Source organism: Dendrobates tinctorius, unplaced genomic scaffold (assembly GCF_039654945.1).
Source record: "Dendrobates tinctorius isolate UK_male_01 unplaced genomic scaffold, ASM3965494v1 ptg000016l, whole genome shotgun sequence".
NCBI lineage: Eukaryota > Metazoa > Chordata > Amphibia > Anura > Dendrobatidae > Dendrobates > Dendrobates tinctorius.
Genome location: NW_027361684.1, coordinates 20,538,324 through 20,564,809, shown reverse-complemented (window position 1 = coordinate 20,564,809; position 26,486 = coordinate 20,538,324). Strand labels below are relative to the sequence as shown.

General features: G+C 42.5%; 1 protein-coding gene across 1 annotated transcript in view; it reads right to left on the bottom strand.

Moving 5' to 3' along the window:
• Positions 1–17,180, bottom strand: part of PITPNM3 (PITPNM family member 3) — a 793,680-nt gene extending 776,500 nt beyond the window's left edge. Inside the window, exon 1 of the mRNA XM_073565568.1 lies at positions 17,022–17,180. Within this exon, the coding sequence (XP_073421669.1) occupies positions 17,022–17,043 (22 nt within the window). The 5' untranslated portion in view covers positions 17,044–17,180. The remainder of the gene's footprint in view (positions 1–17,021) is intronic.
• Between the last annotated feature and the right edge of the window lie 9,306 nt (positions 17,181–26,486).

Here is a 26,486-nt window from a genome sequence, read left to right as displayed (position 1 = left end):
TAATAATAATATTAATAATAATAATAACTACAGCCCGGGGCACGCTCTTTGTCTCACATCCCTGTTCCATCTCAGTCCGTTTCCACTCTTAGTTGCAAACTCCCAGGACCCATCTCCAGAGCATTACTCTATTTTTCTGTCACTTTTCCTAGTCTCGCTATCCACTGCATCGGTCTCCACTCATATCAGGGATACCCAACTCATGCAGCCCTGTGAGTACTCAGACCAAAGGTCTTCTCTGGCTGCAAAGTAGACCCTGTCTGACTCACTACCAGGAATTCCTCTCTGATCTTGGTACATAGCCCCTCCCTCTCTGAGCTAGTCCCAACTCTTATTTCACAACTCTGTTGTTAGGTGTCCAGGGACCAGGGGCTCCTTCCCTAGCTCGCCCTGCTCCCCGGATTACTTCTAATGGTGAAGACACTGGGGCCACGTACCTTGCCTTTGCTCCTGAATGTGCCCTCAGTCTGTACACTTCCCCAACCCAGGGAAGAGGAGAGTAGTAGTGTACCATAATACTCCAACCAGACTAACAAGGTTTGTATGCACGTGATTTGCATGTTAGCTGTCACACACCAACTAGACTCATCTTCTCTCATTTCACATCTGTGGAGAGAAGCCAAACACAAAATAAAAAACAAAAAACAATTGTGGAATTGCATTTTTTTTTAAATAATGTTACCATTTTTGGAAGAAGAGGAGGAAAGGAGAGGGAAAAAAGAAAGTGCAAAAATGAAAAATTGCTCAGTCCTTATGGAGTTAAACATGCAAATATCTTTTAGAGTCCAAATGTGCAATTACAGAGGGCATATTGTAGCCATAAAACATTCTTTAGATTCACCTGTTATTACTGAAACAAAAGTGAAGGGGCAAGTAGAACTATCTGAAGAAAATACAAATCATTGTGCAGAGCCAATTCTGAGCTGGTAGCGTGCCTATAAATCAATTACACACCCAGTTCTCCTGCCCAACTTGTTGTACTGCATGCCTGCACATCTAAGGAAACAAACCACAACATGATTTAACAAGATTTCAGCCTATTGTAGTTGTGTAAGCATTTGTAGTGTACTGTACGACCTGTGTGCTACAAGTTTATATAATTATACTGTAAATATTTCATGTTACAAATGTTTAAAACTTCACCATTTTGGATTTTATCATTCTTTGCCTGAAATTTACATGTTTTTTTGTTATAAAGAATTTGTGTCATCTTTTGAGGTTTTTCACCTCCGCCAACATTTACGGGTTTTACAGCTCCATGACAATACTTGTTCTGTTTGCTTGCAAAGGCATAAAAGCAAGACTAAACAAGACATTCCTGAAAACTTGGCAAAGAGTAACTGGTGACATAACTAAATAATTAATCATCTTTCCTAATAAGTGTAGAATCTTCTATGCAGATAAAACATGTAAACCCCCAAAACATTTAATGAAGCCTCTCATTTAAAGAGGACCTTTCATCAAATTTTTCATGTTGTACTTTACAATGCACTGGACACACAGTGTAATAGTGGCTTCAGAGCTGAATAAACTTGCTTTTTTTTTTCTTTCAGCTGTGAAGATATTAGCAATTAAAGTATTTGGCACCTAATGAATTAACTTTCATTAAGTCCAAGTGGGTGTTATCAATGAGTTTTCACTGGAGGCGTGTACTTCTTCCCCCTGTATGAGATTGACCAATTATAAGCAGGCAGCGACACTCAGAAGAAAAACATAGCTCAAAACAGACTATTCCTTTGTGATATAATGACAGACAGCCCTGCCCTGTACTGTTATCACTGCAGGGTAGTTACAAGTTGATGTTAGCCAGTAAACCTGAGTATCATTTCTGACACCTTTAAATTGTCATCTCCTGTCAGTCTGTGTGTGGGAGGGGCAACACAGCTGAATTTAGTTATGTCATATTACAAACCCTTCTATCAGCTCTCCTTCTTTCATAGCACTGTCACCTCTGCTGTACTGCCCCTCCTCCCACACTGTCCACTTGGAGATGAGAGCTTTAAGGTGTCAGAAATCAGCTCTGTTGAACTCAGGTAACTTGCAATCACTCTGCAGTGAAATCAAGCTATCATTACAAGTGTAGCCGTTCTAAGTTATTGTGGGAGCATATTCTTTTTCTCCTGTGTGATGCTGTCTGCCTATGATTGGGCAATGTCATACAGGAGGAAGAAGTAAACACCCCCAGTGAAAACTGTCTGACAACACCCAGTTGAATGAAAATTAACTGATTCGGTGACAAATACTTTGATTGCTAATATCTGTGCAACGGAGAGGTACAATTTTAAAAGCAAAAGAAAGGCAAAAATATTTTATTCTGCAGCCACTATTACATCATGTGTCCAGGTCAACATGATTAATTTGCTGAAAAAAAGGTATCAAAATACAAGTATATTCTACATTTTAGTTTGCACGTTTACAACCCTTGTGCGTCTCCACCAAAAATGTTACTCCAGTGGTGTTATGGAGTACATTTCTGGCATAACTTATGTCAGTAAAGGTGCATAAATTGTGAGGAATTTGCAGACTGGGGTTCAACAAGCCCCATCTCATTTCAGACCCCCCACAGGCCGCCCTGAAGCACCAAAATCTCATTAACTCAAAACTACAAATAAAGATTAATCAACAACCACAAGACGGATTTCATCATCAGGTATCATTTTAATCAGTATAACGATGCCGACCTGACACTGCCTGTAGGTTACTGTGCACAATCCTGCTGACAGGTTCCTTTTAAGTGGTTAATGTTTCAAATAAAAAAAATGCAGTCATAGGAGCATTCTTTTCTTCCGTCTTCTGAAAGCCTTACAATCAGCTATCTATTGCGTCAGGACTTTCCCAATGCAGACTTTAAATTGGAAATAAGTTTGAAATGACGTTTTTTTTCTCTCTCAAAGTGACTGATTGAGCTATTTGTGTTCACTTCTGGATTACCTAGTTCTTCCAGTCGCAGTATTTCAGTGCCGTGTTACTATAGTTCACGTTACTGATCTGTTTTTGTTTATCCTGAGCTTCCAATAGCTCATATTTTGTTCTTCTGTACAATGACTCAGATTGTTTAGATTCCATTATATCCTCAGTCTCTCTGAAAAAAATCGGTTCTCTTACTCCATTTCTTGTAACCCAATTGTCACTCAGTTGGAGATGAGTGCACCCGAGTCATGGGCACATAAAAAGATGTGCGAGAAAATAATTGTTCCCATTCTCATATTGTTTAACTTGAAAACGAGAAAATCTCTAAAAGTAAAGCATGATGACATGGCACAATGAAAATAAAAGACTATTCCTGCTTTTTTTTCCAGCTGGAAACTAATTTTCACAGTAGTATCATGAATACCAGTACAAAGATGCTGAGAAAATTATGTCAGTTTAATGGAATATTTTAAAGTAAAATTATTTTGGACATTCTTAATGCTGTAAATTAGACATAAAGTAGGTCCAATTGTAAAAAAAAAAAAAAAAAATGAAAAGTATGACACTTTCTAATTCCATTTCATTTGCAAAATTCAGTGGTTCTACCAAGTATCCAATTTACATCTTGCATAAACTTTTAAGTTTCCTTAATCCTTTCCCTACCAGAACACACTTAATACTTCAGCGTTAATTATAAAAAGAAAAAATAATAATTGGGGCCCTGATGCAGTTTGCTTGAAAGCGTGTATTTTTGCAAAAAAATAAATAAAATGCTGTAAGGTGGTGGTCTTATATCGGTAAAACCGGGTGACAGGTTCCCTTTGAAGCACTACGGAATGCTAAAAAGTAAGGAATTTAACTAAATACTCTCAGTCTATTATTACCTAATATTGATTAATATTGAAAATAATGACAGATGCTCTTCAAAAAAGTTGTAAAAAAGTCTAATAAATATTACTAACAAGGCTATAATATAAGTCAAACTCGGCGTATAGGCTCAACCACTTTCATTACGAGGTCTTATTTTGGTCATATTGTTGCATGTTATTCTAGATAAAAAGGGCTAGAGAAGGTTTTTTGTTTTCAGAACTCTTGGCCAAAAAGGCAAATTAATCAGTTGTCTACTATCACTAAAGTACAAGACCGACTGACAAGTGAACAACTGGGTATATGTTAGTGTGTACTAACGAAATGTTTAAAGGATTCTCGTTATTTCAGAATAAGCTGTCGTGTGTACATGAGAAGTAACATCATTTATGGATATTATATGGCTTGTATTCTTCATTTTGTTACCAGTTTTCCCCTCTGCAGAATCTATCTTTAATGTTTAGTTCCCTCTGAGCCGGTGGAAGGATACTAGCTGCTATCATGTCTCCCATGCACAGTACCCACAGATGGATTTCTGCTCTTGGTCCTCTGTAGAGCAAAAAGAGAAGCAGAAACAGCAGTAGTACTGAGCTAAGTGGCTCTGAATCCAGCACTGGAAGGAAGTCAGTCAGTTGCTTTAAACTGAAGCTGCCAGTGTCTACCCTTGTCTGCCTGTTTCTCACTTTGCTGAGTGCTCTGCCCTCTTTCTCCTTCCTCTTCTCTATCCATAGTGTATAATAGAAGGTGTAACCTGACTCCACACTGGCAGAACACATTTGAGCACTTTATCAGAGTGGCTGGTGAATTCAGTCTGCAGGAGAGAAGGAAAAATAGCTCATGAGAGAAGAAAGAAGCAGAGTTCTAGAATAAGATGCTATATAAAGTTTCTTACATTTGCTTCTACCATTCTTTCATGCAAAATTAAAAAAAAACAAAAAACTGAAACTATTCAAGTAAAATTGTAATTTTTGTACATTGAAAAAAAATCTATATGGAAAAGAGATTTCCAACTCTTTGAATTCTTCTCAATCTCTCAGAGGTTTACTAATACTAGATTAGTTCACTTAATCTGACAATTCTTTGCTCCATTGATTAAATAATTCCTATTTTATCAGCTTACTTAACAGGGTCATCTTCCACTGAGGAAAGAAAAAATGAAAAAAATGTGATACTCGCTTCCCACTCTTCTATACTCAGCCCTACGTTCCCTGACAGTTTCCTGGGATCAACATCTACTTGCTCAAAAAAATGAATGCTGCTGCTTACTGACTGACGGTCTGCGGTGCTCATGGAAGGATCCCGTTACATTTAGCGATGCACCAGCGATCCGGACAACGATACGACCCGGTCAGGATCGCTGGTGCATCGTTAAATAGTCGCTAGTGAGCTGCCAAACAGGCAGATCTCTACAGTGACGCAGCAGCAATAAGCGATCCGCCGGCGGTTGCTCTTACCTGTCACACCGCAGCGATGATGACGACTTCCGCCTGCGTCCATGCGTCACTAGTCGGCACCAGCAGGACGCCAGCAAGGAAAAAATGGCCCAGGACATTCGAGCGCGATCAGCGATATCCAGAGGGGGGGCCAGTCGGAGGTATGCGTCACACAAAGCTATGTGTAAAAGGCCCTTAACGACCCTGCGGGATATTGATCACAGGAGACACAAAAGGAGCTCAGGACTCAGTATGGAGGAGCGGTGCCAGCCCAGGAGGTGATTATCGATTGCTATTTTTTTTCACTGCCCTGGATCCATAAATGCTGGGTTGTCAATAAGTAGAAAACCCGATGTAGTCAACAGTTGCAAGATCCGACCATGCCATTAAAATGGCATTTTTTATTAACTGTTCAATGTAATCTTTTTTTTTTTTTAAATACACACGATGTTCATAGTCAAATTCGCATATTGCACAGATATCTCCAGTAAATGATTGTATATGAAGAAAAGGTAAGGCTAATAGTGTTAGGGACGGCGGAACGCACTAAATATAAATAATAGGAAGTGAGTTCACTGCCCAGGGTCCACCGTGCAGTAGGTGTAACAACTGCTGCTGAGTAATGGCAGACTCGCTATATGGCGGTATACTGCGCTCGGGTTAAACGTCACCCGAGGTGCGCAGAGCGGATTCTGTTAAACTCACAGAGGCGCTTTAGTACAAATAAAGCATAAACGCTGAGCCTGTTAGCTTCACAGGTCTCAGCTGGCGTGCACACATGGTATATGGTCACAGGACACGGCCCAAGGCAGAGGTCGGTGTCAGTCTTGATCTACCATGCGTGCAGCGTCGCTACCGCGGACGCCAGTAAGTACTGCTAACTGCAGCGTGGCGGTAACTACTGCCGCTGTACGACAGTGCCGTGAGGCATCACACTATCGGACGCTAGTGTAGCGGTGCGGTTTGTACTATGGCGTATGGCTTGCCACTGACTGGCGCTGACTATAACTCTAATTCCCTATCCACATGCGTAATATCAGAGGGAAGGGGTTTCATAATGAGTCAGTCACCAGAATCATACATCCATCACCATTCACACATAGCAAGTATAGTCTATACTAGCACATGGGCGAGCTGCCATTCAGTCCTTTCATAGCCATGCGCTTCCGGGACCTTCCAGACCTCTGAGATGGCCAATCAGATCAGGACAAGGACCTGAGCACGTGACCCCCAATCTCCTCTGGGAAATCGTCTCGTGGGCATGCCCAGCAGCACGGTGAGAGGACTTAGCCTCTGGAGTGGTTTCCTGCAAAGCGGGTTGCGCTACCTTTGCTGGTCCAGAGGTGGCAGCAAGATCCAGACCCAGAGAGCTGGTCTGAGCAGGGCACCTGGATCGCCGAGATTGCTGTGCAGGTCCCTGAGCAGTCGGAAAGGAATGGGAGACCGCTGGATGTATGGCTCTGGATTCCCGCTGTGCAGCTGCAGGAATCCGACGCCTAACAAATAGTGGAGATTAGGGCACAAAGACAAGAAGGTTCAGCGGCCTTATAATACTTTATCTCTGGTCTCAAATGCAAAAGACTCATAAATGACAGGAACAATCATACTGTTGTCATGATTGTGCTTGACATGACATCTTCCCACCAGAAATCAAAGTAAAGCTTTCAAATAAAAATATTCAGATAACAATAGTTTTTCTGCATGGCGGCCAGTGTAAAAAATACTGTCAGTTTTGCCTATAGCAACCTATCTGAAACAAACAGTGTTTAAAAAATGGATGTTAAATGGGTTGTCCGATCTAAAACTACAAGTCGGCAGTCACCCTATGTGACTGCAGACCTGTGAATTCTCACATTGAGCGCACTACATGTTCTGAGGGTCTCTTGTGCCAGTGCTGGGAACGGGCAGTCATGTGACCACAAATATATGATATGCATACTCCCAGCCACATTCTGACTAGATTGGCGTGGCCTTGCTCAATGCTAGTGTATTGAGTGAGACCAGAAACAGTCTAGTCGGAATATGGCCAGGAGTATGCATATCACATACTTGCGGTCACATGACCGCCCACTCCCAGCACTTGGCACTCACGAGAGAATAAAGTGTGAAAAAACAAGGTTTCATTTATTGTGCATCCAAAAATAATCGTTGTTAAACGCTTTCGGTCCTAGTTTGGACCTTCATCAGTACTGGTAAAGCTGCAAACTTTTCATATATTCCAGTGTAGTTGTCTTGTCGTCTAGTTTAAACAAGGACTCAGGCTGCCTGGATGCCTTGTGTGAGGAGGGAGGAGGAACCCCTGGACTGCTGGCGCTTAAGGAGCAGGCGATCTATGTCGCTGGGGATGGCGCCATCCCTAGCGACATAGATCGCCTGCTCCTTAAGCGCCAGCAGTCCAGGGGTTCCTCCTCCCTCCTCACACAAGGCATCCAGGCAGCCTGAGTCCTTGTTTAAACTAGACGACAGGACAACTACCACTGGAATATATAAAAAGTCTGCAACTTTACCAGTACTGATGAAGGTCCAAACCAAGACCAAAAGCGTTTAACAACGATTATTTTTGGATGCACAATAAAGAGAACCTTGTTTTTCCACACTTTATTCTCTCGTGAGTGCCAAGTCTTTTCAATTTTATTTATTACGGACTGAATACCTTACTTGTGCACCATATTTCCTATTTCTTAAGACTGCCATGAATATTACGAATTGCACGCTCCCAGCACTGGCACCGGAGAATCCTCACAGAGTGCAGTGCGTTTAATGTCTGAATTCACAAGTCTGCAGTCACATAGGGTGACTGCTGACTTGTAGTGTCAGACCCGAAGCGCACTTTAAGTTGCAGCACACCGATAGGATATTCCATCAATTTATGAACAATGGGGTCTAAGCACTGTGACGCTAACTTATCCTGAGAGTACAGGGGCTGTAGAGCAGCAGGGAACTTCAGCGCTGCTTCTTGTACGTAAATGGGGCTGCCTGCATCTCCTGGCAGCTTCAGTTTCAGGATGCGTAACTGTTCCAAAAGTTTGTCCTCAATGAACTGCACATCCTAACGATATGACATCATTGAATGAAATGGGAATCGCCATTTAAAGGGAATCTGTCACCCTCTTTTTGGACTATGAGCTGCTGGCATTGACATCAGGGGCTTAGCTACAGCATTCTGTAATGTTGTAGATAAGTCCCCAATGTAACCTGAAACATAAGAAAAAAGAGTTAGATTATACTCACCCGGGGGCGGTCCGGTCTTGGTCCGATGGGTGTTGCGGTCCGGCGCCTCCCATCTTGCAGAGATGCCATCCTCTTCTTCAATTCCTGTCGTGGCTCCGGCACAGGCGCACTGCTCTGCCCTGTTGAGGGCAGAGAAGAATACTGCAGTGTGCAGGCGCCGGACCTCTCCCGGCGCCTGCGCACTGCAGGACTCTGCTCTGCCTTCAACAGGGCAGAGCAGTGCGCCTGCGCTGGAGCCACGACAGGAAGGGAAGAAGAGCACGGCATCGTATGAAGATGGGAAGCGCCGGATCGGGCGACACCCATCCGACCGGACCGAACGCCGGGGTGAGTATAATCTAACTCTTTTTTCTTATCTTTCAGGTTACATCAGAGGCTTATCTACAGCATTACAGAAAGCTGTAGATAAGCCCCTGATGTCGATGCCGGCAACTGATAGGCGAAAAATAGGGTGACAGATTCCCTTTAAGACAAGTCCTTCTCTTGTAATCATGGTTTATTATTAGTAAGTATAAAGAGCCTTTCTTCACATCATCTCGCCTGCTTTTTAAATTTATTTATATATTTATATTTTATTTAGATTTATGTATTTGCTTTCATTAGACCTGTCATGTGTCAGCACTATTTGCACCTCTCGGCACTTCCACTGACATCATGTTTGGATGCCCCATGAATCGCTGCGGCATCCGAATGCAACATCAGCAATGCCGCCTGGTGTCTGAGCTGGGCTCTCCTTCTCTCCGACTGAGCATGTGCCCATGGCTTTCTCCATACTCAGCATTTCACAACAAAGGTCACTTGACCTGTGGCTGCTGTAGGCAAACAGACAGCGGAGCTGATGATGGCATATCAGTGAAATAATAGTGCAGGCAAGATGGATCTGTAGAAAAGCTTTTCATAGTCCTGGACAAACCCTCTAAAAGGAATGTATTATATGGATAGTATTTACAATTTGAGATGACCCAACAGGAACCCTCACTAACAAGTCCTAAAATGTAACTTTTATTATGGATTAAAATAGTGGGGAAATCTAAACATGAAATGTAGCCAAATATCATTTAGTGACACCCTGGGGTGTCAACATTATAGGGCAAACAGGATAGTTTTTCCTAGGGCACATGTCCCCCCAACATGTTTCACATCAGATGCAATGTCATCAGGGGATAGGACTATAGTTAGAATTCATGAGATGCTTCATAATTGTCCACCCGACCACCATACTTTAGCAGGATATCATGAGACATATTTAATGCTGAGGTAGCACACCAGGACCTGGTGATTGTTTAGACTGAAAGCCCCCTACCTCATATAAAAATGCCCGTATGATATATGTCATATGGTTAATGGGGGTCCTGTTACATACTTTGCAGTCAGTCAGGGGTGGACATACTATTGGTGCAACCTATGGTGCAGCTGCACTGGGGCCCAATGGGTTAGGGAGTGCACTGTCAACTTAAAAGCATCCCATATTTAGTTCTTGCATAGGAGTCCACTACTATCTGTGAGGCCCAGCCTGGTAAAGTCATACCATTGTGAGATACTCATGCTCAACTCTTCATGCCGATAAATACTCAACTGAGATGGATTTTTGAAGCCAATCCCTTTTATTTCCATTATGATAACAATATGGTAGAGCTGACTGGTTGTGCTTCCACATCCTAAAACCATAGATGAAGTATAGATGGGCCAGAACAGTCTTATAGAAAAATTGCCTACAACAAGTAAATAACATGGACGAGCGAGTATACTCAGACATGAAGAGCAAAACTTCAGTAGAGATCAGCAAACAGGTATATGAGAAGATGATTGAGCAATTATGAACTCTTGGCGTCTAATGGGTTTTCATTTAAATGATTGATATTTCGGTTGTTATAGGCTTAGATTTGGGCTGCATTTTCACATCTGTGTGTTACGATGCAAGAGAAATGGATTGATTTTTTTTTTCAGCTGCTTCCGATTTTTTTTCTCGTTTTTTTTTTTTCACTCAAGCAGGAAGATTGTCTGAACTTTTTTTTATCTATTGACTTTTAGCAATGGAGCAGCAAAAACAGAAGAAACTTGGATAAAATACTGAAGTCCAGAGTGTGGATCAGTATTGGACCTGCTCTGAGTCACGTGGATCTGACTCTTTGACCTGTGATTATAATGGATGGGTGAACACATCCATTCCACACTATAGGTCAGGGTGCTGCCCAAGAAAAAAAAACAAGGCACTTGTGGGTGTCACAGTCAGATGGATGTGTGAATGGAGCATTAAAGGGAACTTAACAGCTGATACATGCTGCCTGATCAACTGCAGCATGACAACTGCAGTGTTTCAGGGAAAAATAAACTTTAAAAGCCACCAGGGTCAGAGCCACTTGGGAGACTAGTCAATCAGGTGGGTCTCTGGTGGTTTTTCCTGGCTCACTGTCTTAGCGTGACAGGTCTTTCCCTGTACAAATGTAACATAGAAAAAGATTTCTCCAGCGAGGTAAAAGTAAAATTTCACATTTATTTATAATGCATTGAAAGGGTATATCAAAAACACACTGAGGAATCAGGAGGGACTAACGACCAACGCGTTTAAACTGTGAGGTCTTAATCATTGTGTATATGTATGCAGCGAGAGACCTGTCAGTCAATGGCAGCAGACAGGGAAAAGTCGCCAGGGACCCACCTGTCCGACTCGTCACTCAAGTGACTCATTCCCTGGCAGCTTTTAAAGTATGTTTTTCTCAGCGTCAAACGTATACAGCCAGTGTCTGGTCCATCCTACCCATGGATCGTGTAGTATGTGTCAACTGTCAGGTTCCCTTTAATTTCACAGATACAGACTTTGAAACTTATTTAATACTTTCAATAAGTGTGGAAATATTGTAATTCTGCCTATACTGTCACCATTGTGCCTACATTTCTACCTTATATGACCATATTATCAGCTAGCAGTCTAACTTAAAGGGGTGCTCACATCTCCAAGATCCTATCCCAATATGTAGTAGGTGTAATAATAATAATAATACTATTAGCAAATACTTCTGATTAGAAATGTAGTATAGTTTTTCTGATTCGCTATGTCTCTTTTCTCATGTGCAGTCATTGCAGGACCTTAGGTATCCATGGTTACAACCTCTAACAACTAGATAACTAACTGTCACTATATCAGTGGTAACCATGGATACCTAAGGTCCTGCAATGCCCTGAACATGAGGAAAGAAACATAGCGAATCAGAAAAACTATACTACATTTCTAATCGGAAGTATTTGCTAATAGTATTATTATTACAACTGCTACATATTGAGATAGGATCTTGGAGATGAGAATACTGGCTCTTTAACCATCAATTTCTTTGGGGAACTGTTTTTTTCCAATTGCATTGACTGTGGTAGTTGTTTAATTTAGTAAGTCATCAGCATGGAGAAATCAGTGTTTCTCCAACCATCCTGCTGAATAGATTTGCATTGGATAGACTGCTGACTCTAATCGCGGGCAAATTGCTCCGCTTCTAGCAATGCACTGCTGCTGATTGATTAGACCATTGTTCTTATTCCCTTCGATGTGTACATAATTGCAGAGTGGCACAGTATTGACAGACTATGCTCACATCATATATAACAGAGGTTTATTTTTTTAGATGATTCTTAGCACTCAGGAGGTAATTAAGATAATCAACCTAGAACTGGACGTGGAAACCTGCTATAAAGAACGGCTAGATCATTACCCAACGTGACAGTAAAGCCTTACACAGTTACCAATGGGCACTTTGTGTGGCACCACATGGTGCTCGGTGTAATACTGCCACATGCTTATTAAAGTATGTATTTGCTCATATGAAATCGGAGACATATCAAGGTACAGTATGGCCACATGCACCTATTTGGGGGCCATAAAATCACTGTACAACGTAACAGTAGTTCACACGAGCCATTTTTGCTGCGCTTTTTTTTTCGGCACCAAATCCTGCACTCTTGACAGAAAAGAAGCAGCGTCAAAAACGCATGTTTTGGTGCATTTTTTGCTGTTTTTTCAGGATCCCAAAGTTCAGCTTTGCTTCCACCACAGAAGCATGAACACAGGTCACCAATACAAGACATATGTTCATGAAAAAATACACATACAAATGTAAAAGCTGGGGGAGGGGAATTGGTCTGGAATAATTTACCTAAGACCCTGGCAGTGCACTGAGTTTGTTTAACTTTTACACTTTGGTCTGAAATTGAGTTTCTCAGACATTTTTCAATATCACACCTTGGTCAGCCACAGCCATTGTTCAATCTCACACCTTGGTCAGCCAATGTTTACTGTGTACGCATCACTAATTTAATTCAACTGTACTAATCCCAACTGCCATCTCAGGTGACCAAGACAAGATTGTAAACCTGGGAAAATCACAAAAATAAATGGGTTTTATATACTGCTGTTCTTGCTTTTTTTCATTACCCATTGCTTTCAGTAGGAGAAAAAACGCCGATAGAACACTGAAAGAAGTGACATGCTGTATGTCCAAAACAAAATGCACTTAGGCTTTGGAGATGTTAACGTATGTGGACAACTCAAAGCTGACATTTTTTTTCACTTTTTGCAGGAACTAATATGAGTGACAGTTTCATTTAATTTAATGAAATACATTTACATGACCAATCTATTTCAATGTAGGATTTTCCATCCAATATTCTTACTCCACACTTGATATGCTACTAACACTCACCCAGGGATAAATAATGTCCAGAAATAAATGATTGCAAAAGGAGTGGGAGCTAATTCTTGTTCTTTTTCTCTGTGGTTATGCTTACAGGAAAACTATTAATGCAGCTTTTTATAGGGTATGGAGACTGACAAAACAGACATTCAGAGTCACAGTAAGTGACAGAGAGATGTGGTCACAATGACTGACATGGAGAAAAAATAGAAAAAATTGCAAGCAAACTATGTCCTGAGCGAGGAAAAAAAAATCATTATCCCAGCTGGTTGTCACTGAAGTCCAGCTGTGCCGAGACATTACAAGCCATTATATATTATACTGTAAATGCAATCAAAAATAGTAGACAGTAAATGGGTTTAGCTTTGAGCCACTAAATACTGGCTGTCTGAAAAATAAAGGAAAAATCAATGTTTCAAGTCAAGAGATGGATGGAAGAAAAAGTCTGTGACCCAGATGTGATCTGATTTTAAGTTGTATTCAGGAAATATTATGGCAGCAGTTACATAGTAACATAGTAATTAAGGTTGAAGGGAGACTTTAAGGCTAGTTTCACACTAGCGTTTATGAGCGCAGCGACGGCCTGCGCACGGCCGCCGCTAAGCCCCGCCCCCTGCTGCGCCCCCGTCGGTAGCTCCGCCCACCGGCGCATGATGCTGCATGCGCCCTGCGTCCCCTATCTTTATCACAGGGGGCGCAGGCCGTGCGCAGTATGCGTTTGGCGGCGCATGCGTCCTTTTGACGGTGCGCCGACCTGCGCCAAACGCAACCTGCTGCAGTTTGGTTGCGTCGGCGCATCGTCAAAAAGGCGCATGCGCCGCCAAACGCATACTGCGCACGGCCTGCGCCCCTGCTCATAAACGCTAGTGTGAAACTAGGCTAAGTCCATCTAGTTCAACCCATATCCTATCCCAACTTGCCCTAACATGTTGATCCAGAGGAAGGCAAAAAAAAAACCCATGTGGCAAACAGTAAGCTTCACATTGGGGAAAAAAATTCCTTCCTGACTCCACATACGGCAATCAGACTAGCTCCCTGGATCAACGCAACACTAAGGAAACTAGTGTATATACCCTGTAATATTATACTTTTCAAGAAAGGCATCCAGTCCCTTCTTAAATTTTAGTAGGGAATCACTCATTACAACATCATATGGCAGAGAGTTCCATAGTCTCACTGCTCTTACAGTAAAGAATCCGCGTCTGTGAGTATGCTTAAACCTTCTTTCCTCCAGACGTAGAGGATGCCCCCTTGTCCCCGTCACAGGTCTAAGAGTAAAAAGATCATTAGAAAGGTCTTTGTACTGTCCCCGCATATATTTATACATTGTAATAGTTTCCTTCCTCTATATAAGTTTTCCATTTTTTTCTTAAACATATCATTATGATTACAGTCCAAAAGACAATTTTACAATCGTAGACTGAAATAACCAAACGCCACCTGTAACTGAAAGATGGTTGCATACTAAAAAATACAACTGGAGAATTTGGGAAGAGAATACAAAGGGATAATCTATTCTCTGATGATGTATTAGTGATGATAATACCATAATCTGTGCTTGTATGAAATAATTGAATACAAATGCCTTCACTTGATTGTAATGTTCTAGATTTTGTATTGTAACTGGGATGGTAAGTAACCATTTAGTTTACATATAACAGATTCTAACTATGGGGGCTAGGAACATATGTTTGAGCCCCATCTATACAGGTACTATATACTGTGCTGGAAGTATTGCTTTTAGGCAAGATTTATGCCCCCATAATGTGCATTCAATGCACTACAATTTTTTATTGTGAAATGTACATGGATTAGAGACCTACGAGGTACAGCATCAGTTTATTAAAATCAATGAGCACCATATTACAGTACATCTTTGTGCCACCTTTTTAACAATAATTGTTTAAAGAGGTGAGCTACTATAATCTTTATTGCGCACAACGATTTAAACCACTGAAATAAGTATTTGCCTGTGAGTGGCGCTATCTCTGCTCGCTCAGTGCCGATCACGTGACCCACGGATATCCGGTGATGTCACGTCTTCTTCTGGACTGGCAGAGCTCTGCATGCCTATGGGAACGAAAGCAGAGAAGGAGAGAGGAAAATCTTCAACAGCGCGTGCTCTAGTCTGGGCGGTGACATGCGGTGAAACACCACCCACAAACCAGTCAACCAGGGAGAGTGGCCGCAGTCTGTGTCAGGCCGGGGTCACACTTGCGAGTGCAATGCGAGAAACTTGCGCGAGTCTCTCGCCTCAATACTCGACACTGCCACTGGCACTCGGGACTGAAGTGTGCGGCTGCATGTATTTCTATGCGGCTGAATGCTTCGGGCCGAACCGCCAGCGGCAGTGCAGAGTATTGAGGCGAGAGACTCGCGAGAGTTTCTCGCATTGCACTCGCAAGTGTCACCCCGACCTAAGACTGGGTCACGCCTCAGTGATGCAATCTCAACTTCTAGAGTTCGGAAGTTGATGTGACATCACTGGATATCAGCGGCGGATGCAGCCGGGGGGAGGTCACGTGATTGGCACTGATTGAACAAAGAAAGGTAAATATGATAAAACACTTCTTTCAGTGGCTTAAATCGATGTGCAAAATAAAGATTGTAGTGGACCACCTCTTTAATGCGGACAAGCAGAAACTCTTTAATATGATTAATGCAAGCAATCATGCAACACACATGGAGAAAATTTGCCACCACTGTAGTGGTAAAACCCATATAAACGGATTCCTATTGTTTCAGCTGTCGCTATGTGAAAATACATTCCCTACAAGCATCATTAAGATAACACCAGACTTCATGTTCATTTTACTGCTTATAAGTAGCTAAATAAAGTCAAATTTGGCAAAATTTGGAAACAGTGAAAAAAAACGTTTGTAAGCGGAGTAGTAAGAAACGATGGGGCAGTGCTGAGACAAAGTTGCAAGAGTTCCACCTGTTTTCTCAGTATGTTCTCATGCTTAATAGCGGTGACATTTCTTGTGCATTTTATATGACTGAGTGTAGGAGTCACAAAGTATTATCTCATGCAAAGACTTGTAATCTTACATCATCCCCCAAATAATAATATATTGACATTAATTCAGGCCCACAGTCTCAATTATTGGAGAAAAGATTTGTACTGTAAACGGTTAAACCAATCCATCTCCAGGTAGACCAAGACTTACATAATCTAGCCCACTTAGAAAATATGGTTGTGGGGTTACACTTTATTAATCAGTTTGTAAATAATTAAGATCACAAAGTTGGATAAACCATAAAGCATCATGATAAAACTCATCGTAGAGTAGTCAAAAATGCCAACAGAATGTAAAGTAATCTCAAGATTTTGTCTGGTCCAGTTAGGTGGGACAACGGACATCATCTTTATTCAGGATATATGTACATCTTTCACTGAGCACCTTCTCGTTGAACTGGAGCCTGGTCTGCTTCTTGGACCATGGGAAGGTTCATACCAGGTGGGACAGGAGAGACCGTCTGCCAATCACCAGCAACAAGCTGACGTTCCGCATTCCAACACACTAGTTCAATTCTTTCCCAGCTGCCAATGACTTTGTCTCACGCAGTGACAATGTCCTCGGAGCTGAGATGGTCTAAATAAACTCTTGAAGGTGATAGCCAGGTTGGGCATGCTAAGGAGAAGCCAAATGACAGTCCTTGTACATGCGATACCTTTGCACAGGTAACTAAAATAAAGTAATAACAAAAAGCAAGCTTTCGAGACTACTCAGATCTCTTCATCACTTCTGAGGAACACTCTACCCAGAGATTAAACTGCAGTTACTGTTTCTGCCATGCCAGTTATCAACCCATGTCACATCTGATTGACTCAAACTGCAACCCTAGCAGTCAAGAGGAGGCAAACAAGCAGCAGACCCCGTGCCTGCTTTGGTCTTACCTGCTTGTGGGGCCCGAGCCATTTGTGCGTACCTATAACCACAAGTCTGCTGCTATTCCAGGCTGTAGGTGTCTGCAGGCTTCCCGCAAGCTCCCAGTATTTCTTTCCTGCAGCTGATCTCTGGTTGAGATTTCATAGCAGTGAAAGCTGCTATGTGCTTTATTCTAATCCTCCCCCCTTTCCTTATTCGCGCACGGACATTTATTTAGCTTGGCTGCCTCTAGTGGCTCCGAAGAGCCTGAAATCCCTCAAAGGCTTTTATTACTGTAAAGAAAGACATGTACAGATACAAAGGTGTCTACCGCTGTCTTATTATTTCCCTACCTTTGTCACGTAATAGTTGAAATACTTAATGACATTAGCGCGTAGACGGCTGGAAGCCATTAGGAAATCTCCGCACATTCCTTCAAACCACAAGATATATCTCTCAGCAACATTTATTCGCTACATAATTTAATAGACGGAAAGGCCATATTTATTTAATGAATTGCAAAGCTGACGTCATAGGGGAAAAAAATGAGCAAATTACTAGGAAATGTAAACTGGCCGCCTTATTAAAATCAGTAGGAATTAAGAGAACATCCTATACATTTATGCCTACAGTAGGTTTTTTTGTGCAAGAGAACTTTTAAAATGGTAATTCCCTTATATAAAGTCATCCGATTATGACATACATTAATAAGGATTTCCTTGTGACATCTAGTACTTCTACGCACATTGCGACCTAATGATCAGACAGACAAGTGTCGCTACATAGGAACTTCTTCTTACAAATGCCATCTGTAGCTGATCGCTTTTGTAGGACATGTTTTCTCCTCTGTCAACCACTAATTGACATGTCGTCCTCCATCTGCCTTTAAACAAAGAGGTTTTTCAGCAGCTACAAGTGTATTATCCAGCTTTAGGTCTTGGCTGCAGCAAAACAACATAAGGCTATTTAGTCTTTTTTCTTTTTGCTGCAAATTTTAAGCTGCGTTTTACAGTATCAGCAAAGTCTATGAGATTTCAGAAATCTGATTCATATACATTGGTTTTATTTTTCTGACACATTTTGAAAACTGCAGCATCTCATTTCTTTCAGTGTTTTTTCAGCCTATTTGCAGTGTTTCTTCACCCATAGGAAACAAAGGGTAAGTACAAAAATGCAGCAAGAAACGTAGGTATCAGTTTTTGTTGCGTTTTTGATGCAAAAAGCTAAGGAATTTAAATCATGCTTTTTTGGGGGGGCAATAAACTATCAACATGCACAATTGACAGCAAAAATGCAGCAATAAAAGCGCAGCTTCTTCACTGACAAGAAAAATTAGCAAAAACGCAACGTTTGAACATGGGTTAATGCAGTACTAGGCTGCTGCAAACTTTGATGGACAGATAGCTCTTCACAAAGAGGTTCTGCAGCAACTGAGTTAAAGTATTCTATTGCAAGGAAAAAAGAAGTTTTGTGATCTGTATTAGGCCTCATCCAGTATGTATAAAACGATCCGAGTATCATCAGTATTCTCGATCTGATTTTCATCAGTGTTTGTGTAAGGGGATGGAGGAATATGTTCCTTTTTTGTTCTCCCTCTTTAACAGGTCCTGATGCTGTCTGTTCTAATATGATGTATATATGTTATTATATAATTACATAGTAACATAGTTTTGAAGGCTGAAGGAAGACCTTATGTCCATCTAGCTCAACCTATTTTTAGTGCAGCTGTTCTGCATTGTTGATCCTGGGGAAGGCAAAAAACCCAGAGTAGAAGCCAATTTTCTCCATAGGGAAAAAAACTCCTTCCCCTAAGCTGGGTCAACCATCTACCTATAATATTCTGTTATTCGTAACCTTCTATACTGTTACTCACAAGAAAAGCATCCATTCCTTTCTTAAATTCATTCAGTGAGTTGGCCATCACCACTTCCCCAGGAAGTGAATTCCAGAGCCTCACTGCCCTTACCGTGAAGAACCCTCTTCTATGCTGGTGCAGAAATTGTCTTTCCTCCTAACGAAGAGAATGCCCCCTTGTTCTTGTCACAGTCCTTGGAACAAACAGTTCATTGGAGAGATCTCTGTATTGCCCTCTGATATACTTGTACATATATATTAGGTCTCCCCTAAGTCTTCTCTTTTCTAGAGTAAATAGACCTAATTTTGATAACCTTTCTGGATATTGTAGTGAACAAACTCCATGTATCATTTTAGTAGCCCGCCTTTGAACCCTTTCAAGTTCAGTAATGTCTTTCTTGAACACCGGCGTCCAAAATTTCACACAATACTCCAAGTGTGGTCTGACGAGTGATTTGTACAGAGGGAGAATTATGTTTTCATCTCATGTCCCCAGACCTCTTCTAATGCATCCCATGACCCTATTTGCTTTGGTGGCAGCTGCCTGACACTGGGCACTCCAATTTAACTTCTTATTGACTAAGATGCCTAAGTTCCATGTCTGATTTCCCCAGCAGTTTCCCATTTAGTAAGTAATTGTAGCGTCTGTTTCTCCTTCCCATGTGCATAACCTTACACTTATCTGTGTTAAACCTCATTTGCCATTTTTCAGCCCAATTCTCCAATTTACTCAAATCTGTCTGTAGTTGCAAACTGTCCTCCTTTGTGTTAACTACCTTACATAGTTTTATATCATCTGCAATTGTATTGGTACATGGTTGAATGTATTACTGCCTGCTTATAATGGTACTGCTACACTCTTAGTGTATTACCGTGCCTTGTAAATACGCATTGTGTGTTTTAGTAAATTATACTGTATTTGCACTTGTATTAGGGAAAGTGTAGCTCACCTGTGCTTCATTAGATGGGGGAACATTTTAGTGCACATAGTTCATAGACAGAACACAAATTAAGGACATGGTTAAGTTTAGAAGGGCTGCTGTTTGGTAAGGTTAGACACAGGAAATGTTAGAGTCAGAGGGCTAGGGATGCCCGAACCATCCACACAGGCGGTCACACAATGTTAGAGAAGTGAACCTCAGCCATCCACATCTACGATACAGATAATCAGCGGGATAAAACAGCTTGAACACTCAGTATGTGGCAACTCATTGTTTGGTCAGAGACCCTTAGAACTGGGGCAAAACGTACAAGGGACCCGACGGAAGCAGTAAAGACATGGTACAAAAGCAGAACAGAAGGGCAGTACTCTCTTTCAGTGGCTTTATACTCTGGAGATTAGTGATCTTGAGTCTGGGGCGAAACAGACCGAGAGAAGCATACCCATAGTGAAGCTGCACAGAGAAAATACTGAGGAACCGTCAGGGATGATCCGACCTAGGCCCACGCGTTGTGATTACAAGAGTAATGCAGGGAAAGAGAAGGGAACATTGTTTTGTGAAACCCGTTGTACAGAATCTGATGTCTTTGGATGTGCTGTGCAACAGAACCAGTAAAGATGTGATTGTTGAAGTTGATTTGGACTGTGCCTCCGTTTGTCCTGACTCATCTGAAAAGGATTTCTCACAGCAAAAGCAAATTCGAAGGTGCTGGACCTGAAAGCACATGTATGCTGATGCAGGATGTGTTTCTGTGAGGGGAGGCCAGGGCGCTGATGCCCAGATGTCCTCGACCATGACTGAAGTCCTGGCCAAACCTTACATTTGGTCAGTGAATCAGTTTTTATCATCAGTGATTCTCATGTATGAAGAAATCAATGACAGGGCTTGGCTTATCCTATCCATTATAAGGCTACTCATGGACAGGACTCAGACTCCATACTGATGCCATCCGTGTGCTGTCAGTGATTTGCATGGACACATAGACTTGAGTGGGTGACATTCATCGATGACACTGACAAAAATGGACATGTCTCCATGATTTTTGCACACACCTGGCTCTCCAAAAAAACAGACTTATGAATAACCCCATGGACTGTAATGCATATGTAGGTATGTGTGCCGACTGGGGGGGTGGTCCTTTTTCCCGCTGTGAACAGACTTGAGACAGACACCGATGTGCATTCAACAGGTCCTCTTTATTCGCCGTCCTCTCGACGACCGCAGCACCACACAGCAGCTGCATAACAACTTCCGCACACAGGCCCGGGTACCTTCACTTTCTTCCTCTTTCCTAATTGATGTCCCTCGCGGCTCTTTCACTGTGGCTGCCCTAGGCTTACCACCACAGCACTTGACCCGTCCGAGTCCGTCCGTCTGTTATCCACGGGCCTTTTCTGTCCTGTGGCTCTCCTGTCAGGGCCACCACCCTGACTGTCCTCCTCCTTAGTCCCTGCTGGAGCTTCTTCTCTGTCCGTCTCCTCCTTTCAGTCTCTTCTTCTCCTAAGCTCCTCCCCCTGGACTGGCTTCCTTCTGGAACTTTCTACCCCTTCTTATATTCCCTCTCTCTGGGAATTCCCCTCTAGAGCTCCTGTAACTCCGCCCCCCATGACTCTGTGGTTTCGTAGCCTTAAGCTGATGTTAAAGGGAATCTGTCACCCCTTTTTTGAGATATCATATAATGATATCATTCAATTGTGTGTCACATAAGGATTCTCTTAGTACTTTTGCTTCCCCCTGACCCCGCACCTTTCATGCATAAATACCTTTTTTATATCGGTTCAGATGTATGTAAACTGCCATGGTCCAGTCCGCTGGGCGTGGCTTATTCACCTGCTCCCCCCTCCCTGTCTTGCTCTACACAAGGAGAAATGCGTAGAGCATGACAGGGAGGCAGGAGCTGGTCAATAAGCCCCGCCCAGCGGACCGGACAGCAGCAGTTTACATACATCTGAACCGATATAAAAAAGGTATTTATGCATGAAAGATGCATTGTCAGGGGGAAGCAAAAGTACTAAGAGAATCCTTATGTGATACACAATTGAATAATATCATTATATGATATCTCAAAAAAGGGTGACAGATTGCCTTTAAGCCCTTTCCTCAAAGCTCTCTGCTGCCATCTTGAGGCCAAACTACAGTACTACACCTTCTTCTGTTTCTGCCGTCCTTGGTCTCAACCCATAGTGGCCAAACCCAGTACTTCACCATCTTCTCTACTATCTCCAGCAGTCTCCCACATTCATATACAGCAGTCCACGTCAAGCACATTATACAGTTACCTTCCTGCTGCAGACAGGTCCATAGGTCAGTCCACTTCCTCTACACATACGTGTTCTATCCATGAGAACCACTTATAGAGGACATGTGTGTAAAAAAAAAACGATAGTCTGAATGAGGCCTTGGGGGCTAGTTCTGACAATTGGCATTTTGGGCCATGTTCTGTCACAATGCACATAGACCAATGCAAGTGAAAGGGCTCTATGTCCATGATGGGAAAAATGACAGAATGCACGAGTCTTGTCTTATCCATTTTGCGGACAGTGACAGCGTAACTTTGAATTCTGCAGAATGAGTGCACAGAACAGAAAGTGAAAGCACCCACAATTTCCGAACGTTTATGGCCTGAGAATATATGCACTCATGTGCAGTGTGCCTAAGGCTAATAGATTAGCCAGCATGTCATAGAAGGTTATTATTTCTTCAAGCTTTATTTTCTTCTTTTAAAATCTTGGGCCGCTATAAACACTGTGGAAAAGGTTCCACCATAGAGCGCATTTCAGGCCGATAGGCCGTTCAAAACTAAAACCTGCAAAAAAAAATAGTCCTCATACCACCATGTTAACGGAAAAACAAAAAAAATTATGACTTTTGGAAGAAAGGGAAGAAAGCACAAATGGGCAATAATAGAAAACCACCAGGTCATGAAGGGGTTAAAAAAGTGACTAATTCCATCCATATTTGTTATTATAGAGGCCGCCTACCTATATGAAACAAAATATACACAGTTAGGCCTTTATCTTTATTGTCTGAAATTGAAACTGTCTCTGTTACCCACAGCAACCAATAAGAGCTCATCTTTTATTTTATTAAAAAGCTCTGGTAAAATGAAAGCTGCACTGTGATTGGTTACTGTGAGCAACAAAGAGCAATGAGAGCTGACAAAGGCGGAAATATTATGTAAAATACGTACAAGAATTGCAGATGGAGGATTAGAAATCTTTGCACAGGCACTCCACCACTCAGCCTCTGGCAGTTTTAATCACAGCAGGATCCTATCTACCCATAAAAATGTAGGCTTCAGCTAAGGTCGGTATCACCCATGCGAGAAACTCGGATGAGCTTCGCATCTTAATACCCAGCACTGCCGCCGGCATTCGGAAGCGGAGCGTGCGGCTGCATAGAAATACATGTAGCCGCACACTCCGCTCCTGAGTGCTGGTGGCAGTGCCGGGTATTGACGTGCAAAACTCCTCCGAGTTTCTCGTATGTGTGATCCCGGCCTAAGAAGAAGATTCACATTAGGATAGGTTCCCAGCAAAGAAGATCTCCTTGCCGTGGCTTCTGGGTATACATTAATTGGTCAATTTTTGCGCTAACTATCTTAATTTTTGCCTATTTTCTAGTGCAGTAATTCAATTTCATATATTTAATGTTTGCATGCTATAGTGCTACAGAGTGCTGCTTTATTTGTTAGAAGAGTATTTACTGCCAGCTGTGCACGGGGGAGAGCAGAGAACCTGGAGGAGAAGCCAGTGCTTGTGAAAAATGTACTTTACCCTGGTCACAGGGGAAACACTGAAGGACCACCCATTACACGCTGAGAAGAAACGTAATTACGGAAGAAATGGAGCCAGAAAATTATGCAAAACCTAGCCAGGCAAAACTGCGGTTGGGGAACATTAGACTCCGTTCATATGTTCAGTATTGGGTGATTTATTTACCTCAGTATTTGTAAGCTAAAACCAGGAGTGGAACAGTCAGAGGAAAAGTATAAAGGTACTGTCACACTTAGCGATGTACCAGCGATCCCGACCAGCGATATGACGCGGTCAGGATCGCTGGTGCATCGCTAAGTGGTCGCTAGTGAGCTGCCACACAGGCAGATCTCACCAGCGACATCGCTGGGGACGGGGTTCGCTACTTACCTGTCAGACGAGGCGATCCTGACGTCCTCCCGCCCGGCTCCACGCCTCGCTCGTCTCTCCACAGGAAGCGCCGCAGGAAGCTGACAACGAGAAACGGTCCAGGACGTTCTCGCGCGATAAGCGATGTCCAGCGGGGGAGCCGGTCGTAGGTAAGTGTCAGACACAGCGATATCGCTAGCAATATCGCTATAACATCACAAGTTATAGCGATATTGCTAGCGATATCGCTTAGTGTGACAGTACCTTAATAGAAACCCGTCACCACTTCTGTATTTCTCACCCACTCCTGGTTTGGGCTTACACATACTAAGGCTGGTTTCACATTTGCGTTTTTTTGCGCTGGAAAAAAACGCATACATGCGCATGCGTTTTTTCCCCTATATTTAACATGGGTGCGCATACCTGCGCGCTGGTAAGCGCACGTATGCGATTTTCATGCGCTGCGTTTTTTTGGGGTGTGCGTTTGTATTTTCCAGACGCAGCATGTTGCATTTTTTGGCCCTGCAAAAAAGCGCATGCGCACGTATGCGCACGTTTTGCGCTAAAATTGGCCATTATAGCCTATGGATGCGCATATGTGCGCACTGGCATGCTCATGTATGCGTTTTTTTGCACATGCGTTTTTTTTTTACCATTAGTTTAGACAATGGAATTTAGGGGTTTGGGTAAAGTTAGGGTTAGTTAAGGGGGTTTAGGGTTAGGGTTAGGGTCAGGGTTAGGGTTAGGGTTAGGGTTAGGGTCAGGGTTAGGGTTAAGTATGGTTTGGTTAAGGGTTAGGGTCAGGGTTAGGGTTAGGGTTAGGGTTAGGGTCAGGGTTAGGGTTAAGTATGGTTTGGTTAAGGGTTAGGGTCAGGGTTAGGGTTAGGGTTAGGGTTAGGGTCAGGGTTAGGGTCAGGGTTAGGGTTAAGTATGGTTTGGTTAAGGGTTAGGGTCAGGGTTAGGGTCAGGGTTAGGGTTAAGTATGGTTTGGTTAAGGGTTAGGGTCAGGGTTAGGGTTAGGGTTAGGGTTAGGGTTAGGGTCAGGGTTAGGGTTAGGGTTAAGGTTAGTTAGGGTTTGGGTTAGGGTTAAGTATGGTTTGATTAAGGGTTAGGGTCAGGGTTAGGGTTAAGTATGGTTTGGTTAAGGGTTAGGGTCAGGGTTAGGGTTAAGTATGGTTTGGTTAAGGGTTAGGGTTAGGGTCAGGGTTAGGGTTAGGGTTAGGGTCAGGGTTAGGGTTAGGGTTAGGGTCAGGGTTAGGGTTAAGTATGGTTTGGTTAAGGGTTAGGGTTAGGGTTAGGGTCAGGGTTAGGGTTAGGGTCAGGGTTAGGGTTAGGGTTAGGGTTAGGGTCAGGGTTAGGGTCAGGGTTAGGGTTAAGTATGGTTTGGTTAAGGGTTAGGGTCAGGGTTAGGGTTAAGTATGGTTTGGTTAAGGGTTAGGGTCAGGGTTAGGGTTAGGGTTAGGGTCAGGGTTAGGGTTTGGGTTAGGGTTAAGTATGGTTTGGTTAAGGGTTAGGGTCAGGGTTAGGGTTAGGGTTAGGGTCAGGGTTAGGGTTAAGGGTTAGGGTCAGGGTTAGGGTTAGTAAAGTCATGGTTTGGGTTAGTGTGAGGGGCCACCTAATGTTGGAAAAAAACGCAAACGCGGTAAAAACGCACTAAAAACGCATACAAACGCATAAAAACGCTGCGTTTTTTTCATGCATGCTCATAAAAATGCTTGAAAAAAACGCAGCAGTTGTATGCTTTTGTATGCGTTTTTTCAATGCGTTTTTTTGCGGGAAAAACGCGCTGCAAAAAAAAGCAAGTGTGAAACTAGCCTAAGGTGAAAAAAATTCATAAAATACTCAACGTGTGCACGTGTCCCCAGGGAGTATATTAGACTGCAGGAGTTTTGAAAAAAATAATAGATTCTGGGATAACCTCTTTGAATACATTTATTTTTCCCTGCAACTTTTTGCAACATGGTTCCATAAAAATGTTTGGATCTTTGACTTTTGTTGCCTCTATGTATCACAGTACATGGCAGACTGCAGAATGAAGTCAGCAGTGAACTCTGTCAGTGAGATGGTTTGACAACAGAGTCTTTGTTTAACCCTTACATCTTTTTTTAAAAAAAATCTTCTAACCACCCTCCCTCTACCAGTCAATCATCAGGGCTTTCTACATTTTTTTCTTGTTGTTCTTGGATCTAAACACTGTTTCATGGACGCTCACAGATGTTTGGTGTGTGTAACCAGGTTTGCTCTGTCTTACTAAGAAGAAAGGCCTCCTTCACACGTTTGCGTTTCCGGTACGTGTCACACAGATGGCACACATGTACATGTGGATGGCCAACACTGAACCATGAGGATAGGAAAAATGAAACCTGACCCACGTGAAGGGGGCCATAGACCTGATGGCTGTAGTAGATGATACAGAGTCTCTGCTAGATTAATAATTTAACTCTCAGTTAGTACCACATGTACCCATTCTAACCTATGCTGCTATGAACATGTCCATGTTTTTATATGGACCGTGTGTCTGTGCAAAACACATGGAGACATGTTCATTTTTTTCTGGCAGCACGGATGATCAGGG